General features: G+C 35.4%; 1 protein-coding gene across 3 annotated transcripts; it reads left to right on the forward strand.

The window, feature by feature from the left end:
- Positions 1 to 961: 961 nt before the first annotated feature.
- inpp5b (inositol polyphosphate-5-phosphatase B) lies at positions 962 to 22,033 on the forward strand. Of its 3 annotated transcripts, XM_049480492.1 has the most exons (23): positions 962 to 1,292; positions 2,958 to 3,037; positions 4,180 to 4,277; positions 4,682 to 4,711; positions 4,844 to 4,954; positions 6,521 to 6,629; positions 11,717 to 11,806; positions 12,843 to 13,016; positions 14,209 to 14,310; positions 14,498 to 14,612; positions 15,339 to 15,455; positions 15,672 to 15,859; positions 15,944 to 16,055; positions 16,161 to 16,270; positions 16,465 to 16,600; positions 16,690 to 16,800; positions 17,297 to 17,462; positions 17,587 to 17,822; positions 18,873 to 18,983; positions 19,241 to 19,325; positions 19,424 to 19,551; positions 19,763 to 19,874; positions 21,611 to 22,033. In XM_049480492.1, the coding sequence occupies exons 1-23, from the start codon at positions 1,236 to 1,238 to the stop codon at positions 21,718 to 21,720; spliced, it is 2,688 nt and encodes an 895-aa protein (XP_049336449.1). In that variant the 5' UTR covers positions 962 to 1,235; the 3' UTR covers positions 21,721 to 22,033. The 3 variants fall into 3 exon arrangements, with proteins under 3 accessions (XP_049336449.1, XP_049336450.1, XP_007249674.3); XM_049480493.1 differs by lacking the exons at positions 962 to 1,292; positions 2,958 to 3,037; positions 4,180 to 4,277; positions 4,682 to 4,711; positions 4,844 to 4,954 and adding an exon at positions 5,623 to 5,924; XM_007249612.4 differs by lacking the exons at positions 962 to 1,292; positions 2,958 to 3,037; positions 4,180 to 4,277; ... (1 more) ...; positions 4,844 to 4,954; positions 6,521 to 6,629 and adding an exon at positions 8,918 to 9,118 and having other exon boundaries at positions 11,713 to 11,806.
- The last annotated feature ends 130 nt before the right edge of the window (positions 22,034 to 22,163 follow it).

Raw genomic sequence — 22,163 nt, forward strand, 5'->3', positions numbered from 1 at the left:
TTCCCAAAACATATTATGTATCTTGTTATGTATCTTAGTTATATGAATAACTATGTTCTAAATAGTGACTATCAATGCATAGAAATTGTTAGAAAAAATATTTACTAGAAAAAAATACTTTCAAGCTCTGATTGAGCGAATTTAATTTTTTGTAAAAAATTTAAATGAATAGTTTTGAATGAAAGAACATTTTTATATGTATATATGTGTTTATATATGTATATGTACTTGTATACATAAACTTTTTTGTTTATTTATTTATTGTTTTTTATATATAATTTCACATTATAATTATTGCTAAAATTACTGATGTTGTAATGCTCATTTGTAATGTTGGTATTGTCCTGTTATGTCCTTCTCTTCGTCCCATAATGTTGTTATGCCTGCAATTGTTTTGGTCAGAGATGTATAGTAATGAAGTTACACTAATTAAGGCAAACAGAAGTTTCATACTGAAAATTATTTTTGACTATTTTTTCCTAGATCAATTTCTCACGACACTCACTTACTGTCCCGCGACACTCACCTACTGTCTCTGTCTCTTTAACTGTACCACGGAGCTCACCTACTGTCTTGCTGAGCTCACCTTCTTGCGGAGCTCTTTAATTGTCTCGCGGAGCTCCACAGGACAGTAGGTGATCTCTGTAGTAGGTGAGTGTCACGAGACAGCTGGTAGGCGTTCTTTGCTGATGTTTGCATGTATGAATATTCATGAGCAAGAGCCCAAATCCTGTCTTTCTTCAGAGAACACTAATTCAGCGAAGCAGAGCTAAATAGAAATAAACTAAAGCACTTTTTTCACAAAAAAACGGTTCACATTACATTCATTCATACTAGAGACCACTAGGCATTTTAAAATAAATGAAAAATCGATAGAATGAGACCTTTAAAGTATCAACAAATTAACACCACAGAAATCAGTGCTTTTCCCAGTGGGCGTGGCGTCAGGGTCTGTGTCAGCAGCGGTCTGAGCCACGGAGCGGCGCTCGGAGCGCAGATGGAGAAATGATCGGAGTTCAGGAGTTTAGGAGTTTTTAAAGGTGTGGAAGCTGACAGACCGTGTTTAACAGCCTCCAAACCTGCCTGTCCTCCGCGGACGGAATGTGTGAGGTAGCTGTAGGTGCTGTAAAGGGGAATGTCCGTTTTTTTTCGTGAGCTTTTAGGGAAGTTTTTGACTCGGGTTGTGGAGAGGTTAGCTACAGCAGGCTAGCTAACGGTCCGGGAGCGGAGCAGACATGGACCAGTCCGTGGCGATTCAAGAAACTCTGGAGGACGGAGAAAACTGTCTTATAGTATCCTAATCTGATTGTGGAGCGCGAATAACGCATGTTATTCGGAGCTGACAGACTCATATGGTTGTGCTGTGATTGATTCTGTGTGGCTGCTGTTAGCCGCAGAGCTAGGTTACGTTAGCTAGGCGCTAAAAAAAAAGTCTCGAGGAGAGTTCAGTAAAATGTTCCACATCAGCAGCAGCAGCGGATTTCAGGCCTTCAGTCAGACAGCAGCTTATTATAGAACAGCGCACACCCCGTAAAAACAGCGCTGAACTGCGCGCTGCGCTAATGTACACACTTTTACCAACATACAGGTGCTTTTATTTATGCTACTGTACGATTATATCAAGTATATATAAGTCTATTTATACAGCTCTGGAATAAAAGTAAGAGACCACTTCAGTTTCTCAGATTTTGTTATTTATAGATATATGTTTCAGTAAAATTAACATTGTTGTTTGATTCTATAAACTACGGACAACATTTCTCCCAAATTTAAAATGATAAATGGCTGAAATAACAGAAAAGATGCAGAGCTTTCAGACCTCAAATAATGCAAATAAAACAAGTTTATATTCATAAAGCTTTAAGAGTTCAGAAATCAATATTTGGTGGATTAACCCAGATTTTTGATCATGCCTATTGGCATGTTCTTATCCACCAGTCTTACACACTGCTGTTTGATAACTGTATGCCACTCCTGGTGCAAAAATTTAAGGAGTTCAGTTTGGTTTTATGGCTTGTGACCATCCATCTTACTCTTGATTATATTTTAGACGTTTTAAATTTGGTAAAATCAGAGAAACTCATCATTTTTAAGTAATCTCCTAATGTTGTATGCAAATAAGCTATGCGTGAAATCACGCACAAAACTAGCGTTGCACAAGTTCACACGCAGAAGTGTGTTTCTGTGATTGTTCCACACGGGGTCTCTCTTACACAATAAGACCAGAGCTGTTTATTTCATGCACTGTAAACCTACAATAATTTAAACTCAATTAAATTGTCTTTTTTATGTCAAATATGATATTTCCAACCAATACTTAAATATTTTAATATTCAAGAGTTTGATCAACTTAACTATAATAACTGAGTTTAGTCTATTTCCATTGGCAATATATATTTTATTTACCTAACCATAAAGAAGAATTTATTATGCAAAGCCATTGATATAAAAGGTCTAAATAACTTAGTTATTAAATCTAATAAGTTTTCAGTAAATATCACTCAAATTCAAAGCGACAAGTTTCCTCAAATAATGTAACTAAATTCAACTTATCCAGGCTCACAGTGAATGAATGTATACAGTCTGTCAAACAAACTGTGCAGGCATCCTTTTCCAGAGATGTATAAAGTACTAGAGACCCAGACTTGTGTACTCTTTATAAACAAAAACAGATCAACTATGTCCCTCCCCCCTTTAAAGCATCCCTCCCTTCCCTTCCCTTTTCCCACTAATAAAATCATGGACTCTATGTAGGGCCAGCAACACCCCTGGAAACAAGTAATGATGCAGCACATAAAAAATGTATTAGAGTAAAAGTATTAAACTCATGGAAATATGTAGTGAAAAAGTGGAAGTAGGAGAAAAATAATACTTCAGTAGATACAGATACAGCTTTTAGTGAAGTAGTTCTACTGCGATACTGTATATGACTGTCCTTAACTAACTCCCCTAAACATGCTGTTCAGTGTCTCCTGCTGCTGAATAATGGAACTGAGAGCAGACTGCTGGGACTGGTGGAGCATGTCAAAGAGCACGCGTAAGACTTTTACAGTTGTATTAGTGCACATGCAGGGGTTGCCCAGTATATTGTTTCAGCATAGGTATCAAATTGTGCACGTATGAAACAAGAGAAAAATTCGTACTCTTCTCATTTTTCATGACAGGGTATATAATTAATATATACATTAATATTTAAATAATATTTTATAATCTTGCATTATTATCATGACATGTTAGATCCCACGCCCACTTGAAAATTAAGTTTAAAAAAACATTACTGTAACAAAACTAATATTACATTTTATTTGGCAATATTTTGCATACGACGTGGAAGACCCCTAATTTAGATTTTCACCAGATTGTAAAAGATGTTATTGATCCAACATTCCATACATTTCATAACATTCCATATATGCAGGATTAAAGTTAAATAAATACTGGGCAAATATAGTCTCTAGTAGGTATTTAATGGAAAATGAGAACAGTGGGAATTGTACTTTTGCTACAAACAGCAAAAATGTTGTACCCTGATGGCCTATATGGCCCTAAAATAATATCACAGTATTCCAGGGTATTTTTGCAATATCAAAAAAGTTTGGCGATATTATTGTGTACAATACAATATACAATACAATACAATACAATAATACAGCATATCATAGCATAGCATATATACTATACTATACCATACATATGTACAAGATACTATACTATCTGGATTAAGTAGTGAAATGCAATATGTGTTTTATTATATTTGCCTTACATAATGTTGCATGTTCTGTGATTATATTTGACATGCACACATTGTGATGACAACGCTGAAACTGTATATTGTGACTTTGATGAAGGTTTTGCTGGTACCATTTTATTTAAAAAACAGTGTCATTCCAACAGGTTCATAAGCTTCCTCATTGTATTCCTGCCCATAATGTAACTTAATATAATGAGCTGTAAATAATCTATGATTTGCCTGCCTGTGAAGTGCTTGTTAAATTAAGAGGTTCAGTTGTTGTGTGTAATTGCCACAAGCAGTGTTTCCTTAAACATGTATTTTAGCTATTTAAAGAAAGACTTGATTTCCCTTGATCATTAGAGGCAGACAAACTTAATATGCTAGGGACCATCAGTATTGAAGGATTATGTTACTAATTAAGTTAATTTTTTCATTTTCTGCTTCAGGTTATTCATGTTTACTCACAGAAGAATGGCTATTACTGGTAAGGATGTGACACTGCAGGAAATCATCCCCATTTCATACGACTTTTCTGTTGTTGAAGGTAAGATTTAGGAGCAGCCCTGTGTGCTCTGTATGTTCTATAATTTAAATAACACAGATTTCAAATTGACGTTTGGTGTGACCTAAATATTCAGGCTGGTCATACTATGCAAATTCCTAAACTTAACAAAGAAAAATATATGTATAGCCAGCTCACAGGTAGATCTAAAAATATGAGTCTTAGGTTCTGGTTGCCAGTACAAAAATACAGTAATAAATATTTGAAACATGATTGTGTGTTTTTAAATATCCTAAAATTGATGTAATAGGACTGGTTTATGGTGAAATATTGACATCAGTATAATAAAATTTAACTGCACTTAATTGCTTGCACTTTTTAGTGTGGTTGTTGGGGATCACAGTATAGAATAGTCAAGTGTTTTCTTTCTGTCTGTGTTTTTACAGTGTCCTCTCCAGATGAATTTGCTTTAGTTGGTAAGTGTATTAATGTGTTTTTGATTATGTACAAAATAATATATATTGTTTTATATATTCTTTTCTGGAATAACTGGTAGAAAATTCCTATTAGAATGGAATTTATCCTTATGTTTCTTTGGTTTATTTTAGGTGCAGACACTCGAGTGAGGGTAACATTCTGTAATAAGGAGATAGAGCTCAAGTTGCCGTTTGGTTCCCACACACGTCTCTTTCTCAGTGAGGTCAACAAGGCATGGTGTGGTAAGGCCTCACATTATACATATATACATTGACTAGTGGACCAAACATTAAGGTCATTTTTTAAATGAATAAGCCTAATAGTTAACAAATACAACTTAAATTATATTGTATTATTATATTCTAGCCCAGCAGGACTTCAAGATTACAGAAACTTTTCCCAAAACAAATCATACTGTGCACACTCTCTGCTTACTTAAGCAACTCTTAACACTAAAATGCTTCTGGGGAACTGAGCCCTGATAATTGTTATTGCTTGTGTTTTGTGTTAAATTAGAAGTGTTGCCAAAGTAGTAGTAGTTGTAGTCGTAGTAGTAGTAGTATTAGTAGTAATAGCAGGGCTGTCGGTTAATTTCAATACACAGTTCAATACATTTTCATTGATTGCTATGTGTAATGAGCTGATTGGACATACATTTTTATTCTTGTCATATTTAGGATTCCATGCTTAGACTTTTAATGAGTCATCAGCTTATATGCTTAGGTTCTGCTGTGGTTCATGCAGCCATCTTGTCTGAAACTAAAACTCATGCATGCTGATTAGACCACCTCCTCTTTCAGTGACCTGCCCTCTCAGACAACAGCCAAATGTGGCATCTATGTGCTGAGACCAAAAAAAAAAAAGAGAACGAGTTAAACCCTGAAGGGTAGGAGAGAAGAAGGAATAAAGCAGCAGAAATTGGGTTGTAACTCTACTCCCAATTATTATTTTTTTCTCGTAATGGACATGGAAATACTTTTGTCCTGCCTGTCTGGGGATAACCATGTTGACACAGAGCTTGTCATTTAGCAAGTCTTGTTTTGTCGAAGAGGAAGTCCTGTTTTTTCTTAGTAGCGCTTTAGAAATCCTGTGGTGGGGTTTGTAGTGCAGTAAGCTGCAGTGTACAAACAAACTCACATTGACCATTAATGGAAAGTCTGAGAAAACCTGCAGATATTTTCGTTGCCAAAAAGAATGTGGAAAACATGCAAGGTAAGTAGAAGTAGTATCGTTTGTCTGGTGGTTGTGGTTAAAACAATCGAAACAGCATCTTTCTAGAATGGGAAGTTCATGTTTTACTCAGTGAGAGAGTCTTTAAGAATGATACAGAGATGTGTACAGAAAATTGACTCATGCATTTATACTTGAAAAAATTGCTTAAGCATTTGATCCTCATGCACAAAACTTATCAAATAATTGCTCAGTAGGAATTCTCATTTAAAGGAACTATTTTTATAATTATTTATCAAAACATATGTTTATCTTTTAATAAGAACAGCTAAGTATTTTATTGCATTTTATGCATTGGTCAAAGTCAGTACAGGTGCCAGTGCAAAGTAGATGGCACATTTTGGAATCTTACAGTCTTTGGGCAGAAAAGGAAAATGTGTGTGCATTTTTAACAACTTTAATTTCATATCCTATCAATAGAATGCAATGTATGTAGTGACAAAATCCAGTTTGAATAATAATGATGATTACTTTTAACTCAGACTTGAGAAGCATTTGTTACAGTGCTAAGTAACTTAGAAAGTAGACCCAACATGCCCTCTAATTGGAAGTTCTTCTGTTTCTTGTATATTTTTAAGATGTATGTGAGCAATACCCAGACTCCCCAAAATTTGACTGGCTTAGCAAGTACCAGAAACACATCAAAGGGACAAGATCATCAGCTGGCAAGATTATAAAAAGAGGCAAGTGATTTTTTTTTCACATTAAAATATGCATCTTGATGTTTTACAATCATGGGATTCATATAACCTGTTACATCACCTGCTGTTTTGATCATTACTTGCAACCTTATTGACTGGGAAATGTTAAGTGTTCCTTAATTATCATGGACATGTATGTTACTTTAGCAATGGTGTGCCTAATAAAAAATAACTAATTTACCTTGTAAAATAAAAACAAACAAAAATAGCCTTTTTCATTCTTATTTGTCCTAAATTCTGCAATTATAACACTCATTCTGCACTCAAGCTGCACTACAGCTATGTTTCCCTGCACAATACAAGAAGATAACTGAACCAGTGTGATGACTGTTTGCTCAAAGAGGGCTCTGTAAAGCACAGACTGTAGCAAAGTGACATAAGCCCTTCTCATTCAGTGGGCTTATGTCAGAGATGTGATATGTGTCTCCACTGTGCTAACAGATCACACTTCCCTCCTAGGCTATGACCAAGTCAAAATAACTTGCATTATTTGTTTTTCATTTAGGCTGCAGTAACGGTTTTAGCATATCCTGTTGGTCTCACCAAAACCTATTTCAGTTTCTACACTACCTGGTTGTCTTTTGAAAGACAGTGGTGGTATTTTTTTCACTGTTTGCCCAACCTTCACTAAGGAGCCAGACCAGTATATCAGCATACCACGTTTTGCCGTAGAAGCAAGTGTTTCTTCCTAGTTATCTATCCAGGATAGCCAAGACAACACAGAACAATGGCCTGGCCTCTTCCTCAGGCTGGTCTTAGTTGATCTTTCTTTATCTACACATACATATGAAATATATGAATGTATTTTACTGGTGCTCTAAAAGGAGTGTCAGTTTTAAATGCATCTTGGAGAGAGATAAATGCATTCTCACTCCTTTATGATGTGGCTCACATGTGTCTTAGATCAGCTCCTGGAGTGGTTTAGACAGTCATATTAGTTTGTTTTAAATGCATCTTGCATTTTTATGTGGCTTTGCTTTATGCGCATTTAATACTGATACTCCAGATGTTAGTAACCATTACATTTCCATAATTTATTAAATCCTTTCTTAGTTGAATTGAATCCTAATTGAGAAAATGGGTTGTGAAATTAAGGGTTAAATGTTTTGTAACATTGGGACAGAAATGAAATTGGAAACAGTTTTTTTTTTTTTTTATTTATGTACATGCAGTTAATAATAGTCTTATTTTTCCTCTCGAAATATGTTTGCACCAAAACAATATTTTGGCACAATGCAGTCAGACAAGTGCTATTCTCCTGGCAATTGCCAAGCCCTGACTCGTGAATCGGATTGCCAGATGAAGGCCTGTATGCAGCCGCCTGGTAATGGAAACCCGTTCCAAGAAGCTCTGTATGCACAGTTTTTGAGCTAATCTGAGGTCTGTTGTGATTGACTCTGCATCAACTGACCCTGATTTCATTTTATGAGGTCTTTTACAGCTCTGCAAAAAAACAAGTGACCACTTAAAAATGATGAGATTCTTTGCCAAAATTGAGTTTATTTTACCAAATTGAAAACCTCTAAAATATAATAGGAAGATGGATGATCACAAGCCATCAAACCAAGCTGAACTGCTTGAATTTTTGCACCAGGAGTGGCATAAAGTGGCATAAAAATCCAAAAAGACCAGGGTTATTCCACAAAATATTGATTTTATGAATATGAGCTTGTTTTCTTTGTATTATTTGAGATCTGAAAGCTCTGCATCTTTTTTTTGTTATTTCAGCTATTTCTCATTTTCTGCGAATAAATGCTCTAAATGACAATATTTTTATTTAAAATTTGGGAGAAATGTTGTCCAAAAATCATGAATAAAACAACAATGATCTTTTAATCAAACATACACTTATAAAGAGCAAAATCAGAGAAACTGATTCATTTTCCAGAGCTCTATGTGGACTTGCTGTTGTTACCTCTTGCTTTGACTTTGTTTTAGTAGCACTGACAGTTGAGTGGGGAATATTTAGTAGTGAGGAACTTTTCAACTGGACTGGTTGCACAGGTGGCATCCTATCATGACACCATGCTGGAGTTCACTGAGCTCCTGAGAGCAACCAATTCTTTCACTAATGTTTGTAGAAGCAGCCTGCATGCTATGTGAATGGAACACCTGAACAGTAGTTTGGGTGGGTAATATAGTTAGTTTAGTGTATCCATGTACTAAACTAGCTAGCTATAGTAAGTTTGCGAGAGCAGCAAAATGAAAGTGCTGTAAATCTGCTGATGGATACAGATGGTCAAATGGTCTGTCAGCGGTTGTTAACAGTGGAGGTGAATGTGTGATCGGTTGCTCTGCTGCTCGATAGAGCAGGTCTGCCGCTGGTCTCAGTCAGCGGTGGGGCAGAAAGCCGTTGAGCCTGTCAGTCAGTCTGTGGAAAAGCTCAGGTTCAGTCAGCCTGCGGTCTACAGGCTTTATTCTCTACACAATGCCAGCGGGAGTACAGGGAAATGTCTGATGCGGGCAGATTTATTGGTGAGGAAACCTGTGTTGTTTTCACTGCTGGATGTTGTGAATTGGTTTAAAGCTGGGTGTAGTTGTTTAATTAACTGGGAAAACTGGTTAGTTTCTAGCTATGGTGAACTTTGTTGCTTCAGTTCAGTGCCAGGTCAACAGCGTTTCAGTGTTGGCAAGTTGGTTATGGGATTATTTAACGTAGATAGCTAGTTTAGGTAGTATATCAGTAGGTTAGCTAAGATTAGCGTGTCGTTAGGTTAGCTAGCTAATTAGCTAGTTGGTATGTCTTATTTTAAGACTGAGAAACGCGTATTTGTAAGCTAATGTTAGCTCGCTAACTGGCTAGGTAAGCTAAATTACAGTAGGAATGACCCTAACAGAAGATTAGCTTTTTTTTCTTGCAAGCTAGTTAGCTTAGTTGACTAGCTTACCTAGTTTCTAACTAGAAAATAAGCTAGACCTAAACACAGATAGCAAACTAGCTAAATAAATAAACAAAGCGACAAATCAGAAATGTTCACAAAGCAGAAGTTGTAGTTTCTTTTCTCTAGCTAGCTACTGGCGTTTACACACTAAAAAGTAGAGGTAATGTTACAATATAAGTAACAGTTACTTTCTTGTACTTAAAGGAACGCTTTTCATAATTGTACCCTCAAGTTACTAATAAACAATATATATTTTAATTATACATTTTTCATTAGTAAGCCAGACAGTTTTGGATCAAGTTTTTGACACATATTTAGTTGATGATAATGTTTATAATCTTTACTGGAACAATAAACATGGGTACAAAAAGACTTTCACTGAAAGGTACTCTAATGTACCTCAATATAAGGTACAGCCCCTGTGACAAGCAAATCTGTACTTATTTTTCTTAGATGTTTAAAGATAAACTAGGATATAGCCACAGTTAGAGTAACTAGAATGTCATGTGGAGTAATGGTTTGCCAAGCTAGATAACTAGCTAATAATGTGGGCATGTAAGAGGAGCTGAGATTTAATATAACTTTGTTTATGTCCAACTTTTTCACAAAGAGGGTTTGGCCTTCTAGCACGTTGAGTGTATCTATGCCAATGCAAATCTATGAAGCTAAAATGCAAATTAAACAGATGTTGAAACTGATGGTGGTTTTAAACGAAGTGAGCTTTTGTTGAGTTTGTGTGTCATGCTGTAGAAATGTATGGTTCTCTATGCATCCATCACTTTAGAGGGTTTAAGAACTCAGTGACTAGTGGTCTGTTTTATTGGCATAAAATATATGCCAATGCAAATTAAACTGATGTTAAAACTGATGGAAGTTAATAAGTTCAGTTTTTGTTCAGTGTTGTCCAGGTCCACTGTGACAGTAGAGCTGTGTATGTGTTTTGCTGTAAAAATGTAGGGGTTTGTAGGCATCCATCTATTATAGGGCTTTAGGTCACACTGACTAGTAGTCTGTCTTTAGTGTGTGTTGAATTGATTTCTGCATAGATAATAGATAAAGACACTCATGTTTTCCAGACCTATGCACAAATACACTAACAGATCTAAAAGATTGAGCACAAGTTCTAGACTCTTTGTTCTAACTAATGGATTATAAGGTTTTAAGAAAGACTATGTTAGTCGAAGTTACAATCTTGTGTTAAGATTTAGTCTAATCTCAAAAATCATGTCCAACTTTTGGAATTTTGTGGTTGAGTGTTTGCCATTCTATCACTTTGTGTATAGCTAAACAAATATATGCCAAGCAAGTCTGTAGAGCTACAATGCAAATTAAACAGTGTTATTGTTAAAACTAATGGTAGTGTTAAAGAAGTCCAGTTTTTGTTTAATCTTGTTTGGGCCAGTATTAGAGAGTATGACTGTGCTGCTTTACACAACCATTGCTTCAAAGGGCTTTAAGCTGCACTCAGTAGTAGCCTGTCATCAGTGTGTGTTGTCTTGGATTGCCTGAAAGTGTTTTGCAAGCTCAGTGATTTTGAAACTTCGAGTGTAAAACGTCATCCCTTATGAGTTTAGTGTTTGAAATCAAGTCTTCCTAACTGTTTATCTCAGTGATATTATAGTGAAAAATCTCACTGCCATCACAACTATGTTATTATGCATATTGTTTGATATTGTCCTCAACATGCCTGTAGAGAGTAGGTGTGACCAAGCTTTGTTTTAAATGCCTGTCTTTAAATTTTTGTTTGCTATAGGTCACTCTTTTGCACTTACATGACTTCCTGGGTGTGTCTGCTTTCCTGGGCAGCGTAGATTTTCCATTTCCTTTGCTGCTGGAACTCCCAAACAAATCCTTGCTAGCCTTGTATTTTAAAGCGCATTAAAAAGCAATACATTTCTAATGAGATAAATAGCAGGAACAACATGATAGGGGTCGGAAACCTTCACTACATATTTTGCACTCTGTAGAAAGCCTAACACAAAGAAATTTAGTTTTCCCAGCTACAGTTTAATTCTAAATCTAACTGTTGTCAGTCTGATGTGTATAAACCTTTATACCAGCCTTGTTTTAGTGTTTGTGTTTTAGTGTTAAGCCTGTTGGTCAGATTGGAATGGAACAGTTACTTTTTGGTTGATTGAACTTCATGTCTAATCTCTGCTCTGTGATTTATTCCTCTGCTCAATACAGACAGATCCCACACCACTGACAGTAAAGGACACCAAGAGGACAAACAAGCACATTCCAGTACTGAAAAGGCCAGAGGGGATGGTTTTCAGGAGAAGTGAGTTTTCAGTTAGATTTAGTAATTATGGCACTCTCCATTTTTTAAATTTCTTTTTATAGATATTCTCTATGGATAGTATACGCACCACGTTAATATTCTGAATGTTTCATAGTATTTACCATCTCTTTTTGAAATTGAAAAGCTACTAAACTGCATTGTTCAAACAACTGTCATCCAAACACTTGTATTTCTGAGTAATAAGAATAAAGTATAGACAACATTGCCTGTCTGACAGAAGTTCACAAGTTCCTGAGTGGCCTGATGAAGTCATCATTGTTGGAAAAGCTGCTCCACCCTTTAGCATATTATGTCACCATGTTGCTCAGCCCTAAATTAAAATTCTTATGTTTGCACAGGGTTTGCCCTGAAGTGTGTGTACTAGTGATACCCATCTTTCTAAATATTTTTTTGTTATTACAGAAGTTTAGGACTAAAGTACATGGCTGTACTGTATTACTTTTTTTATTTTTGAATCTGTGTTTGGAGTTGATTATCAATTACATTATTAGTATTTCCTAATTGTCCTGGAAGTATGCGGTGGTGTCTAATGGTATTATCTATGTTTTGACACACAAGTTTTTATATGGGTTTATTGTAAAGTTGACAGAAAGCAAGCCCACATACATGTCCAGATAGAGAAAACTTTACTAAGCATGACTTTTAAATGTAGCCGTTTTTATAAGATAGACATTGAGAGTTAAGAAACACTCTCATTATGTGGAGGGTGAAGATAATTATTGTTTTTTAAATTATTTGCAGGAGTAAGGTCTTGCATGTTCTAGCACTTGTCCAGTTGATCATAGGATTGTTGTTGGGATAAGGAAGGAGTCTCTTATCTGGCCTACACCCTGGATTGATAACATGAAACCTTGCTTTGTCACATAGATAAAACATCTATTACTGGCTAATGTTTTACTGCCAAGTACAGTTTTGCTGCTTATATCTCTTATTCACTAATACGTGTAGCATATTTTTTGTGAGTGCTGGAAACATCTCATGACCCCTTATTTCTTAAACTGTTTGAACTTTTCAGCAACCAGGGAAAAGTGAAAAGTGAGGAGAGGAATGAGCTTGTTCGCTCATCCAGACATACTGTATCGAACAAAGCCCAGATGCTCACCATGCCCCAGTTTGGTCTGCGAGACAACCTTATTAAATGTGAACTTCTCAAGAACGAAGACACCTACACGTACATTGAGAATTTCAAGTAAGGCTTTCTTGTGCTTTTGTGGTCAGTTGCCCCATTTTTGACCGGTGGTGGTTTTTGTGCTTCCTGAGAATGTTTTGAAAAACAGCCCCAGTACTCTTAATGCAGAATGAGGGTGAGACTAAAGCTTGATTACATGCTTATAAATAATTATTAAGAAAAGCCAGAACAGAACATGTAATATTAAATATGTCACAGAGACCATGTGTTTATTTAATTCAACAATCATATATACTGATGTTTTTGTAAGCAGCCTTTGTTATTAACATTTGTCAACACTGCCCTCTAGGGGTGTTCCATATGGTCTTAATTTAATATTATGATATTTTGGGTGTTTTTGATAGCGATATTCTTGGCGATATGTCAAACAGTTATTTTAAGTTAATTTCAAGCATATACTACTGCAACAAAATAAATATTAAAGTTTTATGTAGTATAAATATAAAAAAATCATACATTCTGTGAAAACAAAAAATATATATAAATATTTATTTCTTAAACTGGATAAAAATGCTAATGGCCTCATACTCAAACTTGTCAACGGTACCTAATACTAAAATATGATGTTTGGTGCACACAAACGTGAAGTATCCACAGGCAGTGAAAAAGCACTGATAAAAAAAAAAGTATACCAAGTGAAACTTGCTTTAAAACGCTGCTCACTCAGCAAACACTAACCACTGATATTAATTTGCTGTATTTCCCTGAAAGTCTCATCCATTTGTCTGATATGGTCCTGACGTACCACGATGCTGCCAAAATTAACATATGTCCTTAGAGAAACACTAATTTCTTATTTTTTATCTATGCATTGCATTACATAATGCTCTTGATTGCTTTTTAAGTAGGTATCGGCGATTACAAAAATGCATTTACCTATTTAGTTGGGAAAAAATCGTATCAATGCATTCCCAGTCTTAATAAGACTTTTATTTTGTATAAAATGGCACACCCTCACTGTTTTTTTTAGGATTATTCCTGCAAGTATGTTTGCACATTAAAAAATAAATGTATTGCAGTCTACGTTTTAATAAAGGATATTTTCCTTTCTTCAAATTGCTACAAAGTGGTGAACTGTCATAGGTTATTATACGTATAGCTATGTATAATTATTAGTTATAATTATTAGTTATATAGATGTACAAGAATGAGTTAATGTTAAGTTATATTTTATTCTGGTCTTTTTCCTCAGTTTTTTCTTGGGCACATATAATGTAAACGGACAGACGCCGAAGGAGAGCCTGTACTCATGGTTGTCCTCCACACCGGAGCCTCCTGATATTTACTGCTTAGGGTAAGGCTTTATAAATGCTCTGTCTTTAGCTCCTCTGTGTCTTTCAGTTGTCTGTGTTGACAGTTTAAACACAGGCAAACAAAACCCCACTCTATTCAGGCCAAGGTAGTGGCATATTTGTGTTTTATTTGTGTCATACTTGTGATAAGGGCTTTTATCTATATTTACAGTTACATTTTCCTACTAGGTTCCAGGAGCTGGACTTGAGTAAGGAAGCATTTTTCTTTAATGACACACCAAAGGAGCAAGAATGGATGAAGGCTGTATCTGAAGGCCTCCACCCAGATGCCAAGTATGCCTTAGTAAGGACTTTGTCTCGCCTTGTGGTGACCTTTTTATATTTATGACTTCGTAGTCAGGGTGTCATCGGTTAAGTTTGAATGAAGCAGGCTGTAATTCACCAAATAGCTCAGCAGTGCACTTTAAAGACACTATTAATGTACTTATGTTCTTTTAAAAAATATATTCTTAGTGTGAAAAGGTCATTCCCTTTTGAGGTCTTTAAAATGTCAGAGAGTGTAAGTACAGTTTTGGGTTTGTATGTGAATTGCATTTTGTAGTTTCTAAATTTATTAAGCAAACTGGCTCAGTTATTTACCAGCAGACTAAACTAAACCCAGCCAGTGTCATAATTTTTGGCTCTGAGGTGGTCTATTTATAGGTATTTGCTTATAGCTTGCACTGGCATTACGCAATGCATCAGAAAATTGTAAAAATTGGTGTTAATGGTGTGAAAATAGACTCTATTTCCCTGTTTTTGTTTGCAAAACTAAATTTATACTTGAAAATAAATTAATAATAAATAATTTAAAATATGGGTATGTAAGAAAATACAAGAATCACAAGTTAAATGTCTGGAAATGTCCATCTGCAAACTTAATATTGATGTTGTATGCTTTTTGCCATTATGTTGGTGCTATGTTGTCCTAATTGATATATGATATTTAAAAAGTCTTAAAGTATACTGTATTTAAAAATCAAATACATTGTGTAAGTGAGGCTATTAAGTTTTCTGCTGTGTGTGGTAGGTAAAGCTGGTACGACTGGTTGGAATCATGCTACTTTTCTATGTGAAGAAGGAGCACGCTGAGCACATCTCTGAGGTGGAGACAGAGACTGTAGGCACAGGCATCATGGGAAGAATGGTAAAGTTTCAAGTATTTATTATATAGTGTCTTGCTGGCAGAGTATTGCATGGCGTTTGTACTATTAAAGAAGGTATTACACTTTGATAACTGTTGCCTATGCCCCTGATGTATTGGTTGTTTCAGTAGACAAATCCAGTCCTGAAGGACAGTCACACTGTTAAAATAAAAAGACATTCAGGATTTCTTTCTTTCTGTCCTTTTTTTCTTTCTTAGGGTAATAAAGGTGCGGTAGCAGTTCGCTTTCGATTCCATAATTCTGACATTTGCGTGGTGAACTCACATCTGGCAGCTCACGTAGAGGAGTATGAGAGACGGAACCAAGACTACAAGGACATCTGTAGCAGGATACTCTTCAGACAGCAGGACCCCACACTTCCACCTCTTACCATCATGAAGCACAGGTAATGTATAAACATGCGCATTTCAGTCTAATCATTAAATTAACATGTTATGTTTAGCTGCTGACTTTTCTACTCTACCAACAGCATTGTTCTCTGGCTTGGTGACCTGAACTATCGGATTAGTGACCTGGAAGTTGACCATGTAAAGGGACTTATATTGAAAAAGGATTTTGAAACCCTTTACAGTCATGATCAGGTATGAGTAAACATAACAGATAAGTGTCATCTGGAATAGAAATCTATATAATTGTTTTCTGTTTTGCACTTATTTAATGTATTGTCTTGTTTGTGTCTGCTTCAGTTAAAAAGACAAATGGATGAAGAAGCAGTTTTTGTAGGCTTTTTGGAGGGAGAGATTGAGTTTCAGCCAACATACAAATATGACACAGGCTCAGACCAGTGGGACACTAGGTAAGAAATAAGCACTGAACATAATAAAAAATAACAGACCTAAAATGAATTAACCTCATAAAAAGCCAATGTTTATAATCTGCGTGTTATTCTTTATTGCTGATAAAATGTAAGCATTTAAAAAGGAAAAAATAAAGACTTTTTGTTTTCTTATATATCTTTTGTTTAAATCTGTGGGTTTGTGTTTTTTGCAGTGAAAAGTGTCGGGTCCCGGCCTGGTGTGATCGCATCCTGTGGAGAGGAAAGAACATCACTCAGCTGTATTACAAGAGTCACATGTCTCTGAGAACCAGTGACCACAAGCCTGTGAGCTCTGTCATGCAGATAGGGGTGAGAAAGCTAGTGTTGCTGTGCCATATCTTCTATGAACCCTGTGCTTTTTTAATGTGTGGAGTGACTTTATCCACTGTTCTTTGTAGATAAAAGTGGTGAATGAGGAGGCCTATAAAAAGACACTTGAAGAAATTGTGCGGTCTCTGGACAAGCTAGAGAATGAGTGCATTCCATCAGTGACTCTGTCTCAGAGAGAGGTGTGTACAATCTTCACAGTGTACACAATAGGTCAATGATTTCCAACGCTGGTGCTGTGTATCCCCTTCCCTGCACGTTTTAGTGTTTGCACTGCTGTCACACATTGTTTAATAAGATCTAGGTTGCTACATCAGATAAAAAAAAATATTGGCCCTGTCCAGAAAAAACATGCACCTCTAAAATGTTAGCTTTACAGAAGAACGATTAAAAAAAGTCAGATTTACATCAGTGTAAATAGAATTTGTTGCAAGTCATTTATATTAATCCATTCAGTAATTAAAAATACTATGTTCAAATGATATAGTAAACTAAAAATCAACAAAGATGGAGATTTTGTCGTTTGGACAGTAACTATATATTCTATATTAACAATGGATGCTAATTGGATTAACATCCATTGATAGGCATCTAACTTGAAAGGATCTAACAAACTATTAAAAGCTGTCTTTGCTGTGTGTTAAATTCTATCTACATTTTCTCACATGTTATCTTCAGTTTCATTTCAACGATGTGAAGTTTATGCAGCATCGAGCAGAGACTCTGACCGTCCACAATGATGGTCAGGTGCCGTGTCAATTTGAGTTCATCCAGAAGCTGGATGAGCCAGCATATTGCAAACCTTGGCTCACCGCTAACCCATCCAAGGGCTTTCTTGCCCAAGGTCAGTACTGAATCTCTATCCAAAAATGGGGCCCATGCAGTAATTTTAAAATATTTAGATTTATAATACTAGCTTGGGTGTAATTGCTGTCAGTAGAAATGTAGAGCTTCTGTTCTCTCTGCAGGAGACAGTGTGGTCATTGACCTGGAAGTGTTTGTGAACCGCTCTACGGCTCCAGAATTGAGTTCAGGCCAACAACAACTTGAGGACATTTTGGTTCTGCACCTAGAGAGGGGAAAGGATTACTTTGTTTCCATTACAGGCTCCTACCTGCCTAGCTGCTTCGGGTCCTCCATCCATACTCTCTGTCAGCTTAGGGAGCCCATTCAGGAAATGCCCCTAGAAACCGTCCACAAACTAGTAAGTTAAGCTATTTTTCCCACATCATCAAGTTCCTCAAGTTCCTTTTGCTTTCAATTTGCAGAGCTGTTTTCCTGTTGAAAGCAAAAAGACAATCAGATGTTATGAACAAGCTTCTTGTTGCTAGGAGAATGCACTCAGAGGCTGTTTGTGTTTACTTAGGTAATTTAGGTCTTTTACATGTACTTTGAAAATGTGATTGTGTATGTGTTATTCACAGTAGTCTCATGCCAGTTATAAACAGTAACCCTGAGTTCACACTAGCAGCAGTTTACATCGCCCTTTGTGGGTGTGTTCAAGGCTTCTCACTTTGTTGCGTGTGGGCATGTACAGATTCAGCTTTAGATAAGAAACTGTATTTATGCTACTTTCCTCCATGCTTCATTTTTCTCATTAAAGTATGTCTGTATATGGCCAAAGATCACATAAAATGAGGAAAGAAAAAACTGCAGTTATTATCCACATTCCCCACCATGATGTTGAGAACAAGAACAAAGTGCATAAAGCAGTGGGGGAAAAAAAATGATTTGTTGCTTGTTGCTCTACCACTAAATCGCAGCTACAATTTGCGTACCCATAGAAAATGTCTGGTCACACTAGTGTGGATGCATGGTAAGTGTTTGAGGGGTACACATCCAAAATGATAATTTTTACTAGTTAACTACAGAACATGAAGCGCATCATTTTTTATAATTGTCTTCTTTCAAAATAAAAACCTTTTTTTTTTTTTTTTTTTTTTACAATTATATTTCTTTATTTTAACATTAGGGATGTATACCACAAATCATTTCCAAATCATATTGGCATAATTTACAATCAAAGCAGTATTCTGTCTTCAAAGCAGTCTATTTTGTATTCCGTATAATTTTTTTGTTTGCAGTTTATGTGCATACACTAAATATTCTGCACTTGAGCTGTGTGGTAGGATTTTGGGTTAATTATTTCACTTATATTATTTTATACAAAATTATTGCACACCCATACATTTTTTTTCCTTTCTCTCTTTTTTTTTGTGTAACATCATTTGTTTTCTTGTATTTTCTATAACAGAGCCTAACATCACCCAGTGAGATAAGCAGCCCAGACATGGAGAAGGCTTTAGACATTCCAAAGGAATTATGGATGATGGTGGATCATTTGTACCGCAATGCCAGTAAACAGGTCCGCACATGTAGATGATTTTATTTTTTGTTTGTTTCCTTTTTTTCTAAATAAAACATGCACATGTGTGGATGAATGTTTGAAAGTAAATAATTATGATTTTTTTTTTATGTATCTCAGCATGTACAGCTCTCAGTGCAATACTTTTATAGTTCTGATATTTATGTTCCGTTCTTGAAGTACATTTGCCTGCTTTTCAATTGTGAAACAATTGCTTAAACAGGTGTGGTTAAAAATCTTCCTGTGTTTCTTTCTAGGAGGACCTCTTCCAGCTACCAGGCCTACACAGTGAGTTTGAGGAGATCAGAGATTGTTTAGATACATGCACGCCTGACACCCTTCGTATCCTTTAATATGCCTGACATTGTAATGCTAATAGTGAGTTTTGTGTGAAAGATCTTTTAATTTTGTGTTCAACCTTGACTAAGCTTTTCTACTAGCTGGAGGTAACCACTCTGTAGCTGAGGCTCTGCTTCTCTTTCTGGATGCTCTGTCGGAACCGGTTGTAACTTTCTTGCAGTACCAGCAGTGCCTGGAGTGCTGCTCCAGCAGTGGCCAGTGTAAAAAGGTTTGTAGATTTTTTTGAGGTTTTAATCATTGCCCCAGATTATTTAATTTTTTAAGGAACTATTTGTAATGCATATTTAATGGTGTTTAAGCTCTTCCCTGTTAACTGTTTTCACAGCTGTTTATCTTATTAATGGACATGATATTCTGTATACCAGAAGAGTGTGCAAGAATAGTTCTGTTATCAACAGTCTTTTCTTTGATTCCCACAGATTATTTCTATGCTACCTCAGTGCCATAAAAATGTTTTTAACTATGTAACGGCATTTCTTCGGGAGTTGTTGAAGAACTCTGCACACAATCGTCTGGACGTCAATATTTTAGGTAGGTTGTGTAGAGATTTTCACTTCTTGTTTTCTGTATATTCTTAGAAGTTTGGATCTTGTGGACATGTGTTTATATTTGGACAAATGCAGAACTATGTTATGACTGTTAGGTTGTTTTAAAATAAATAGTCAAATCCAAAATTACAAGGTACCTTACAATGAATTACAGTCATTGATTATCCTGAAGCATCAAAAATAATTGTGGCTGTGTAAGTTTATAGATGCTCTTTAGCATCTATGCTTGTTACTTGTTACCAAAAGAAAATAATCAGACTGCCGACACTAAATAATCTTTAAATGTGTTCTCCTTAAATTAAGTTAAAAAAGTTGCTCCTGGCTCCTTTCCACTTTCCACTTTGTCACTGCATCACAATCATACAGAGTGAAGCATGCAAATTAGCCTGTGTTACATTGTTTAATAAATGGCTCTTAACTCTTTAAAGCAACACACTTAAAATGGACCCCTGGGCTCCCTCTATAGTCAAGAAGTGTAATTTATGATAGGGCCAGCTTCCAAGAGCTGAAAGATACAAACCCTTTATTGAAAGTGAAAGAAGCTAGTGTTGGCAGTCTGATGCCCTTTATTGAAAGTGAAAGAAGCATACAGACAATAAAAGTAATACTGCATGATTTTACAAAAATGAGATGAAAAAAAGTTATGCTGTGTAGTTCTCGCAAATGCTATTTTTGAGTTTACCAGAATTACATTACATTACATTACAGCAGCACACTTAGACCGGACTAGCAGCAACAGTGATGCCATTTACCTTAATAAAAGTCATTGGCGCCTCAATATGAATCTAGAGGTGATATTCTGTATAGAATGGGTTTGTTGCTTCATTAATTTTGGTTTCTAAAATTCTTTTAATTTACCATGGTGTAACTGATAGGAGGCAAAAAAAAAAGTTTTTGTTAGTTGGATATAATTTTTGTATATCATTTATAAAATTGATGTAATTTCTCTGTTAGGTGCCCAAATTTATGCACTTGCCTAATTTTCTGTAAATCCTATGAACTTTCCAATAAATTCAATATCACTGTGTTTATCTGCTACATGATTTATTTAACTGAAATTGCTGATCAGAACAACCAGTGATTTATAAAGGAAAATCATGAAAATGATTATGCGTGCCCAAACCCTTTCATACCACTGTAGCATTTGTATGCGCTTAGGGATGTGTTTAATAATTCTAGCCTTATTAAAAATGTTTTTTTTATTATTATTATTATTCAGAGCAGTGTATCTATATAGAATCATGAAAAATCACATAACATTTTAGATGCTTACATTATTCTACATGTAATAAAAGGGTTACACTGGAGGAACCCTATTACTAAATGTTTCTATGTAGATCCTTTAAAATGTGGTTTTATATAGGCTTATAACAAGTTCCACAGTCATTACAAGTTACACAACCTGCTTCAGTAGTAAATTAAACCATTTCTTAAGAGTGTAGGTAAACTATCAGGTAAGTAGTAAGCATTTTGTTTCTGATGTTTACTGTGATTTTGTGGATTTAATTCAGGCTAGAATCAGTAAATGATACCTAACGCTTGCTTTTAAATCATAGAACTTTAATTTAACTTAATTAACTTTTTTCCTTTTGTAAACATTTTTTGGTAACATGTCTACGATGTAAACTGCTAGCAAAAATAATAATAATAATAATAATAATAATAATAATAATCATGTACCTGTTCAATGTGCACGTCTTTTTTTATTTATTTTTACAGCCACAATATTTGCTGCATTACTGCTGAGGTCTCCTACAAAGCAGGACCTCATGGAGAAGAGGAAAACAAAGGAGTTCTTGCAGCATTTTCTGGTTCAAGAATCCAACTAATGTACACCATTGACAGCTATATAGTTACAGTCTTGTTTTACTGCACAGTATTTGCTTAAAGAAATTAGGTTTTAATTTGTTTTGTTAGTATTTAGATTGTTGGAACATTTGTCCTGAACAGATGCAATTTGTACTTAGAAAACTTTTAAATAGCAAATGAAACACAGATTTATTTTATTGGGAAGCACCAGAAACACTGACCTGTGTCTGTACTGAAATAGTCATAATTTAAAAATTGAGTATATTTTTATTTTAATGTTTGTAAATATGAAATACTCTTTTATATTAAAATAATAAATAATCATGGAAACTACCTCTGCTTGTTTTACTGTATTTTAAAGACTCTTTTTTATTATCGTTGTTATTATTATTATTATTCAATATTATTATGGAATAGCATTGGGGCACAGGGAAAATGTGCTCTCAGCTCGGCACAGTGGCTT

Source organism: Astyanax mexicanus, chromosome 6 (assembly GCF_023375975.1).
Source record: "Astyanax mexicanus isolate ESR-SI-001 chromosome 6, AstMex3_surface, whole genome shotgun sequence".
Classification (NCBI taxonomy): domain Eukaryota; kingdom Metazoa; phylum Chordata; class Actinopteri; order Characiformes; family Acestrorhamphidae; genus Astyanax; species Astyanax mexicanus.

Coding starts and splice junctions, on each gene's coding strand:
- inpp5b (XM_049480492.1), top strand. CDS start 1,236: ATGGACCAGTCCGTGGCGATTCAAGAAACTCTGGAGGACGGAGAAAAC. Junction 14,613..15,338: donor CAGATGCCAAGTATGCCTTA/GTAAGGACTTTG, acceptor TGTGTGTGGTAG/GTAAAGCTGGTACGACTGGT. Junction 15,860..15,943: donor CTTACCATCATGAAGCACAG/GTAATGTATAAA, acceptor CTCTACCAACAG/CATTGTTCTCTGGCTTGGTG.